We start from the raw sequence: 9,136 nt of genomic DNA, 5'->3' as shown, positions 1-9,136 counted from the left end.
AGCAACTACGCACAACATTCCTACTTTTATTTTATTCAACTTGTACTGTTATTGGCTACGAATTTGGAGACGAAAAAGTATAAAAATCATCGTTATTTAGATTTCTATAATACTTCATCCAAATAGTTTTATCACTTTATTCGACTAGGTTATTACTTTAAGGGATTCTTGAGCATATGAGGAAGAGTGATCACTACTTCATTTATATGTGCATTTACTTCATTCAACAAGTATACCACTTCATCACAATATGTTTTTTACTTTATTGAACTTCAATTGGGTTATTACTTCGGTCCATTACTTTATTAAATGAGGTTATAACTTCATCAACATTGACATACATCATAATAAAAAATAAATACTTCATTTTGAAAACACTTCACAGAGTCTATTCACTTTAAATTTTGTAAAAAGGTTAAACAAATTCAAATTCAAATTCAAAGTGGAACGAAGTAATAATCTACTGGAATGAAGTAATTAACTATTGGAATGGAGTAATAAATCTCCTGGATGAAGTAATAAACTATAAATATAATTTGACAAAAATGACCCTCGGTTAAAGTAATTTGGCTACCTAATGAATGCGATAATTTTCACTACATCATCTCATCTCATCCATTAAAAACTAGATCTAATGGTCCTAATTTGGTCTCTAATTCGGTGTTTAAGACTGAATTTGTGAATAATGAGACTCGGCCTATGGAGTATATATTAAATAGAAAAATATATAGTGAAGCTCTAGTTGTATATACTTTTGTGTACGCCTATGTTACAAACTCGTGAGTGAATATAATAATTTTTTTTATCATAAATCGAACTATAATATTCCAATCATTTTATTTGGTATTGAATTTTCAAATAGATTCTACCGATCAATTTAATTAGTTCGATTCTATATTTGACACGTGTATTTACCTTAATCATCATCATCATTCATTGCATATAATCTTCACTCTCATTTTGCTTTTGTACCTTAATTTGGTATTGAATTTTCAAATAGATTCAACCGATCAAATTTTTTAATTCGATTCTATATTGTACAAAAAAATATTACTCCCTCGCCCCCTTAAAATTTGGCACCAAATGATCTGACACGAGTTTTAAGAAAGGTAATAGAAAGTGAGTTGAAAAAGCTAGGAGCATGTGAGTCCTACTTTTATATATTAGTTTTAAAATAACATGTGGGTGATGATGAGTTAGTGGAATGTAAGGACCACTAATAAAAATGGTAAAAGTGAAAGGTGCCAAATTTTTAACGACGAGCGAAAAAGGAAATAATTGACAAATTTTTCGGGAATGGAGGGAGTAATACTATCCTTAGAAAATAACTTCATAACTCAACGTTACTCCATTTAGATACATGGAGTATAACAGTTAAATAAAATAAGTTTCAAAATAAAAGCTTACTAAAACCCAACTACTGATAATTAAATACGTGTAGTTTTAGTGTAGGTGTGGATCACATGCCGCTCCACTATCTACTCTCTTCAATTGGGCGGGAAATGTTCAAATCTTCCCAAATTTTAGAGGGAAAATTCTCAAAACCCTAGAGCTATTAAAAGCCCCTCTCTTTTGTTTGTATTCCGCGTTTGTGGCTATATATACAAGCTGAGAGACCATTTGCAGACTGTCAGTGGATAACCCACCACCTGTTTGTCAAAAGTCCCAAGCGAGTGGAATCTCGAAATTCGTTTGCAAAAATATGTATGTCGTGAAGAGAGACGGGAGGCAAGAGGCTGTGCACTTCGACAAGATCACCGCGCGGCTAAAAAAGCTGAGTTATGGGCTCAGTAGCGAGCACTGTGACCCAGTTTTGGTGTCGCAGAAAGTCTGTGCCGGGGTGTACAAAGGCGTCACCACCAGCCAGCTTGATGAATTGGCGGCGGAGACGGCTGCTGCTTTGACCGCCAATCACCCTGATTATGCTTGTGTGAGTTTTATTGCTGATTTGATTTATCCTTTTTGTATTGTTATTTTTGTCGTCGTGATTTTGTGTTTTGTTGGTGGATCTCTCCGATTTGTTGTGAAATATGGCTTGATTATCTTAATTTACTGATGATATGCTGATTTTTTGGATCAATTTTTTATTTGTAATTTCTGGAACTTCTAATTGTTTGAATGTATAGCTGATTAAGTAGGTAATGTTAAACACTACTCGTTTATCTGATTTTTGTTTGAAAATGTTGTCTTATTTATACCAATTCTTGTTTGTAAATTCCACATGTGCTAAATGAGTGCATGCCTGTTATGGAAATTGACATTTTGAGAGAATACTGTTGCCCTACATACCTATCATGAGTACCTATTGTCACCATTCTGAAGCAATTTCGTGCTCATAGCTGCTGTAGAACTCTCTTATATCTCTGTGTGTGATGTGTATGCAAAAGAAAACTGTCGCAATATAAGCAAAACTGTGTTGTTTAGCAGCGCAGTCTTCTGTATTTCCCCCCACAGCAGAGGATCCCACCCTATTTCTATTGTATATCTGGTTAAGTGCTTTTTGGAATCTTGAAACTGATGTTAATTATTTGCAATATGCAGTTGGCAGCAAGAATCGCTGTTTCAAATCTTCACAAGAATACCAAGAAATCATTTTCTGAGACGTAAGTGGACTTCAGTCTTACAGATAAATTATTAACATAAATATTGGGGTGTTAACACACTGCATAATTGCTGCAGGGTCAAAGACATGTACAATCATGTGAGTGAGAGGTCTGGACTAGCGTCCCCTTTGATTGCTGATGATGTGTATGAGATTATAATGAAGGTATTTGTTCTTAAGTGATTTTATTATGTATACCAGCATTGGTATGAACCGGAGATGGTTAAGAATGTAGCAAATTGTAACTTAATTCAATTGATCTGTGGAGAATATTACTTCCCTATGCAATTTTGCTAAGTGTGTCTTTCTATCTTGTCATTACTTTCATTGATATTATTTAGTTTGTATGGATGCATGTGTAAATGACATGGGTCATAATGTTTGGAGGGGGTGGGTATATATACAAGCTTGTTAATATATTTGCTGATTTTCAATCCCATGATATTAACATATATTGCAAATTATTCAATGTATTAATGCTGTATTATTTTCCTTTTGGCAGAACTCTGTACGTCTTGACAGTGAGATCATATATGACAGAGACTTTGACTATGATTACTTTGGTTTTAAGACACTTGAAAGGTCTTACCTATTAAAGGTCGAAGGCAAGGTTGTCGAAAGACCACAACACATGTTAATGAGGGTTGCTGTTGGCATCCATAAAGATGATATAGATTCTGCCATCAAAACATATCATCTTTTGTCCCAGCGATGGTTCACTCATGCCTCACCCACCCTTTTTAATGCTGGGACACCAAGACCTCAAGTATGATAACCGATATAACTACCAAGTGATATATCAATTTCCAGTACTATGAATGCTAACTATTTTCATGAAAAGATTTTAGTTTTAATTGGAAATTTAAGTTTTTTTCTTTAAGAAATATTTAATTTTGTGCATTGATTACAGTTGAGCAGCTGTTTCTTGATATGCATGAAGGATGATAGTATTGAAGGCATATATGATACCCTCAAGGAATGTGCTGTCATTAGCAAATCAGCTGGAGGAATTGGTGTGTCTGTCCACAATATCCGGGCTACAGGAAGTTATATACGTGGAACAAATGGAACATCCAATGGCATTGTCCCAATGCTTCGAGTTTTCAATGACACTGCTAGATATGTGGATCAGGGGGGTGGCAAGAGGAAAGGTTTGCACATTTCGTCTTCTGTGCTATTGTATAGCTTGCATTTGTATTGCACTTTTGATAGTTGTCTTTCTGTGACGAGGATAGGTGCTTTTGCTGTATATTTGGAGCCATGGCATGCTGACATCTTTGAGTTTCTTGATTTGAGGAAAAATCATGGAAAGGTATTATTTTGGGGGATGTTGTGGAAATGCATTGTTTCCCCTTGATTATTTTATGGGTAAAGTTAAGATTGGAGGTGTTTTTGCTGATGCAATAACTGCCCTAATATTATATGAACTCTTCCATCCACCAATTATTTTCAGGAGGAGCATCGGGCAAGAGATTTGTTTTATGGTCTTTGGGTACCTGATCTCTTTATGCAAAGAGTTCAATCTGATAGTCATTGGTCATTGTTCTGTCCAAATGAGTCACCTGGATTAGCTGATTGTTGGGGTGAGGAATTTGAAGCTTTGTACACTAAATACGAAACAGAGGTAAAGTAGACTCGTATAGTGTGATGACATTAATATTTTTTCTTTGAGTGGATTATGATTTCTGATGTTTAGATTGTTTTGAACTCAGGGAAAGGCTAAGAAAGTTGTCCAGGCACAGAGTTTGTGGTTTGAAATCTTGAAATCCCAGATTGAAACTGGAACTCCTTATATGCTTTATAAGGTAATGGAATTGACAAGTCTCGCAATACATAATTTACTTATGCTTTTTCTGAACATCAGTTCCATCTGAATCTTCACCTCTTATGTGCAGGACACTTGCAACAGAAAAAGCAACCAGCAGAATCTGGGTACCATAAAATCATCTAACTTGTGTACTGAGATAATTGAGTATACAAGTCCCACAGAAACTGCTGTTTGCAATCTTGCATCAATTGCTCTACCACGTTATGTTCGAGAGAAGGTTACTATTTTATTATATGAATGAATCCTTCTTATCTATATTAGTTTACTTGAATATATTCTTAATTTGTTTCTCTAATTTCTTAAGGGTGTGCCTCTGGAGTCCCAACCAACAAAGCTTGTTGGCAGCCTAGGGTCTAAAAACCGATATTTTGACTTTGACAAACTGGCCGAGGTGTGTTAATTTTATTTGCTGGTTACCTAATCAGTTTAAGTTGTCTGTTGTATACATAATTGTGATTTTTTTTGCATCTTTACCTGTTGATTTGTTTGTGCAGGTTACTGAGCTTGTAACTACAAACCTCAACAAGATAATTGATACGAATTATTATCCAGTTGAAACTGCAAAAAGGTCTAACATGCGTCACAGGCCAATAGGAATTGGTGTACAAGGTCTTGCTGATACCTTCATCTTGCTTGGCATGGCATTTGAATCTCCAGAGGTATAAAGCTGATATTTTCTGACATGTTTCGTCTGTAATTTTGCTAAGTTCGTTGTTTCTATTTCCAAGTGCAGGCTCAACAGTTAAACAAGGATATATTTGAGACCATATACCATCATGCATTAAAGGCATCTTGTGAACTTGCTCAGAAAGAAGGACCGTATGAGACATACAATGGCAGCCCTGTTAGCAAGGTATATATCCAAAATTCTTAACTTGTTCATCACACTATTGGTAAACTTTTTATGAAGTCTCAATTACCTGGTATTACATGGTGGTTTGGAACACTGACGAAAACTTCCCCATTTGTTGGTCTTCCCGTAACTTGTCTGATTACAGAATTGCCATATAAGAAAATATATGTTTGTACTGGTATTATGTGGGCATCATCATTTAAACCTGGCTGTATCTTTCAGGGAATCATCCAGCCAGATATGTGGGGAGTGAATCCGTCAGATAGATGGGATTGGGATGCTCTTCGTTCTAAGATCACAGAACATGGGATCCGGAACTCACTCCTCATAGCACCCATGCCAACTGCATCAACAAGCCAGATTCTTGGGAACAATGAGTGCTTTGAACCATACACTTCCAACATTTACAGCCGTAGAGTTCTAAGGTTTGGCTCATCAACATATTTAATCCAGCTTCCCTCATCAACATTTTGTTTGCCACGATACTGATGCTTTGTGGCTTTTTCAGTGGTGAGTTTGTTGTTGTGAACAAGCATCTTCTCCATGATTTGACCGAGATGGGGCTTTGGTCTCCTAATGTCAAGAACCGGATAATTTATGAGGATGGCTCTGTTCAAAAGATCCCTGAGGTTCCTGAAGATCTTAAAGTTATTTACAAGTATGCATTCCATGGAAATCAGAGCTCTAAACTGTCCCTTCTTTTCAATTTGTCTCATGCTAATTCATTTCGCTTATTCTCAGAACTGTTTGGGAGATCAAACAACGAATATTGGTTGATATGGCTGTCGACCGTGGATGCTTCATAGACCAGAGTCAGAGCCTAAACATCCATATGGACCAACCCAGTTTTGGAAAGCTTACTTCTCTTCACTTCCATGCCTGGACTAGGGTAAGCTAAACAGAAATTAAACTACATATGTAGCAAATTCAGAAAAATCAAAAGGCATATGCTATCTATACTTGTACTGATTTTATTATCCTTGGACACAAAGGGTTTGAAGACGGGCATGTACTACCTAAGGTCACGTGCAGCAGCCGATGCCATCAAATTCACAGTTGACACTACCATGATAAAGGTAGTTTCTCTCTTTACAAAACGAATGATTCCATTAAACCCCTTTACACATGCTCAAAGCAAAATGCAAACATTCTGCAGGATGATAAGGCTAAGGCGGTTGCTGATGACGAGAATTCTAAGATGGCCCAAATGGTATGCTCTTTAGCCAACCGCGATGAGTGCTTAGCTTGTGGAAGTTGATAGGTTACAACATAAGTGGGATTTATTCGTTTGTTTCTCGTGGTGCTTGAAAGGCTCGTGTTGACTGCTAGCGCGTCTAAGCTTCAAGACTCACCAAAAGGTTACATGATCTTCCTATATGTCTTAACTTGCTATAGGTATTTATGTGTTAATGAAAGAGAATAGTCATATGTTATGACTATGGCTGTTCTATGCTTGTGTGGTTTCGTATCCTAAATGGAAGTTGTCGATTTCCGTATTATGTGGATTTATGTATATGATATGTAATGATCCTTTGGAACAGTTAATATTGTGTATGAGTTTTTGCACTAGGATTACATAATTAATTATATTCTTATTTATATATAGTTAATTCATATATGTATTGAATAATCAAATGAATAATAAAGTATATAGGAGTATTTAAATCCTCAAAATTATCTACTTTTGTGAAATAATATTAATTTTATTTGTTTTATATATAAATCTTCAAAACTATTTGTCCACACTAACTACATCTTGAATAATAATTCACCAATTCAATTCCTAGATTGAAAAACTAATCATTGAATGCGAGAGAAAAATCTGTTTACTTAGGCTTAGTTCAGTATTATGGAATTGGGTTTGTGGAATTGAAATTAAAGTTTTTAATTTCAAATTTAGTATTTGGTATCATTAAAAGTTTAGATTTAGAATTGAATTCTTTTCAATTTTACCTTGAATTCCATATCAAAAATTATTAATTGAAATTTTAAATAGTTAGTATAAAGTTGAGCACCTTTACACACTACATATACAAACATGCACACTTCACTCACACACCACATACACACACATTTGCACACACACGGTAATTTCTTCAAATTCAATTTCACATCAATTCTATCATTTTTATCAAACGAAAGACTTAAAATTAAATTACTATGATTCAATTCTATAGAATTTTAATTCCAATTTTGTGTATCGAATGGATTTAAAGAATATTTTTCCTAATAATGTCATACCATCCTAATTCCAATTTAAATAATCTACTAATATTTCATGTTTATATTAAGAAAGTTCAAACCATTTAAGTTCATTTATTGCTAATTTATGACATTATGCATTGTATATGCATTGTATTTAAGTATACATTCTTATAAGTAAATAATTTAATTTTATATTTTAATTATAATCTACTCTCTTTGCCCCCCACTTAAGATGTCCACTCTTGAGTGGCTCAGGATTTTAGTATCTCAACTATATTACATATTGGGTCAAATTAATACTCCCTCCGTCCATGATTAAATGTTTCATAGTATTTGATTGACATGAGTTTTAAGAAATTGTTTGACTTTATAAAGTAAAATGAGTAGAAAAAGTTAGTTAAATGTGAGACCTACATTTATATATTGGTTTTATAATAAGAGTGAACTACATAAATGATACCTGATCTTTATTTTATATCGTTTTTTATACTTCATGACAAAAATAACCCTAGGTACCAAATATGTGATTTTTTTTGTTATGGAGGATATTTTTGGAAATTTCAATTAAATAGAACCAAGTATGTGATTTTTTTTTTCTTCTTTAGTTTATTCTTCTTTCTCTTTTCTTCATTTTCTTCTTTCTTTTTAGTATTTTATCTTCCTTTCTTCTTTCTTTTTTCTCCTTAGTTTATGTTTCCTCTTTTTTCTTTTCTCTTCTTTCTTTTTAGTGTTTTATACTTACATCTAATTGCATTCATAATATAAATCAATAACAAAACACCTAATTATATTAATTATTTAAAGTGATTAAATCAATTGAATATTTTAATTAGATTATTTATACTCATTTTAGGGTTAGAAACACCTAACTAAAAATATTCAACTCTTTATAATTATGAATACAATTCATAATTATAATTTGATTAAGACTATATTAATTAGTTAGTAATTTAATATAAAATAATAATTACTATTATTTATTAACTACTACTAGTTTTTAACAATATTATTATTATAATAATTAAATATAATTATAACTATAATTATGATTAAGTATATTTAAATGATATTAAAAAATAAATTAATTATTAATTTATAACATCAAAATAATAATATTAATATTGATTAATAATAAAAGTATAAAGAGTGAGGAGAATGAGAGAAGATATTATAATATCACTTTTGTTACTAGTTTTGTCAATGCCCAAAATATCATTTATGACACAAATGGAAAAATGAATTTGTTTAGAGGGTATTTTTGGATGGAAATTGCGTCAGGTACAAAAAATGTGATTTATAGGTGCCAAAAACGATATATAATAAAGATTATGCAGCATTTATAATAAAATACGAGTGAAATGAGTTAGTGGAACGTAGAGTCTACTTACCAAATATAGTAAAAAGTGAAATGAGATATTTATTGGCGGACGGACGAAAAATGAAAAATAAGACATTTAATGGTAGATGGACTTGGGGGAGTAAAATACTGAGGAGAGAGGACGTATAGCCAATTTTAGTTATATATACATTATATTTTTGTTTAGTTTTATGCGTGCCGTTATTTTCTTCCTTACAAAAAGACAAAAAATCAAGGATGCGAAGTCCACCCAATGAACTGGCAAACTCAAAATCAAGTATTTGTATCATT

The 9,136-nt window shown here is 33.1% G+C and overlaps 1 protein-coding gene across 1 annotated transcript; it reads left to right on the top strand.

Moving 5' to 3' along the window:
- The first annotated feature begins 1,436 nt into the window (after positions 1-1,436).
- On the top strand, positions 1,437-6,882 carry LOC121775503 (ribonucleoside-diphosphate reductase large subunit-like). The gene is made up of 17 exons (XM_042172581.1): positions 1,437-1,930; positions 2,542-2,603; positions 2,680-2,767; positions 3,105-3,368; positions 3,513-3,753; positions 3,838-3,914; positions 4,056-4,226; positions 4,315-4,407; positions 4,498-4,647; positions 4,735-4,821; positions 4,925-5,089; positions 5,164-5,283; positions 5,506-5,708; positions 5,792-5,941; positions 6,025-6,172; positions 6,276-6,359; positions 6,440-6,882. The coding sequence occupies exons 1-17, from the start codon at positions 1,703-1,705 to the stop codon at positions 6,539-6,541; spliced, it is 2,433 nt and encodes an 810-aa protein (XP_042028515.1). The 5' UTR covers positions 1,437-1,702; the 3' UTR covers positions 6,542-6,882.
- The last annotated feature ends 2,254 nt before the right edge of the window (positions 6,883-9,136 follow it).

Source organism: Salvia splendens, chromosome 17, assembly GCF_004379255.2.
Source record: "Salvia splendens isolate huo1 chromosome 17, SspV2, whole genome shotgun sequence".
Taxonomy (NCBI): Eukaryota; Viridiplantae; Streptophyta; class Magnoliopsida; order Lamiales; family Lamiaceae; genus Salvia; species Salvia splendens.
Note: the sequence above shows the minus strand (reverse complement) of the source record. Positions and strands in the feature narration are given on the sequence as shown.

What these genes read in the sequence shown, in the direction of transcription:
- LOC121775503 (XM_042172581.1), top strand. Translation starts at nt 1,703, where the DNA reads ATGTATGTCGTGAAGAGAGACGGGAGGCAAGAGGCTGTGCACTTCGAC. An exon ending in ATCACCCTGATTATGCTTGT is followed by an intron (nt 1,931 to 2,541) that starts GTGAGTTTTATT and finishes TGCAATATGCAG; the next exon opens with TTGGCAGCAAGAATCGCTGT. An exon ending in ATGGCAGCCCTGTTAGCAAG is followed by an intron (nt 5,284 to 5,505) that starts GTATATATCCAA and finishes TGTATCTTTCAG; the next exon opens with GGAATCATCCAGCCAGATAT.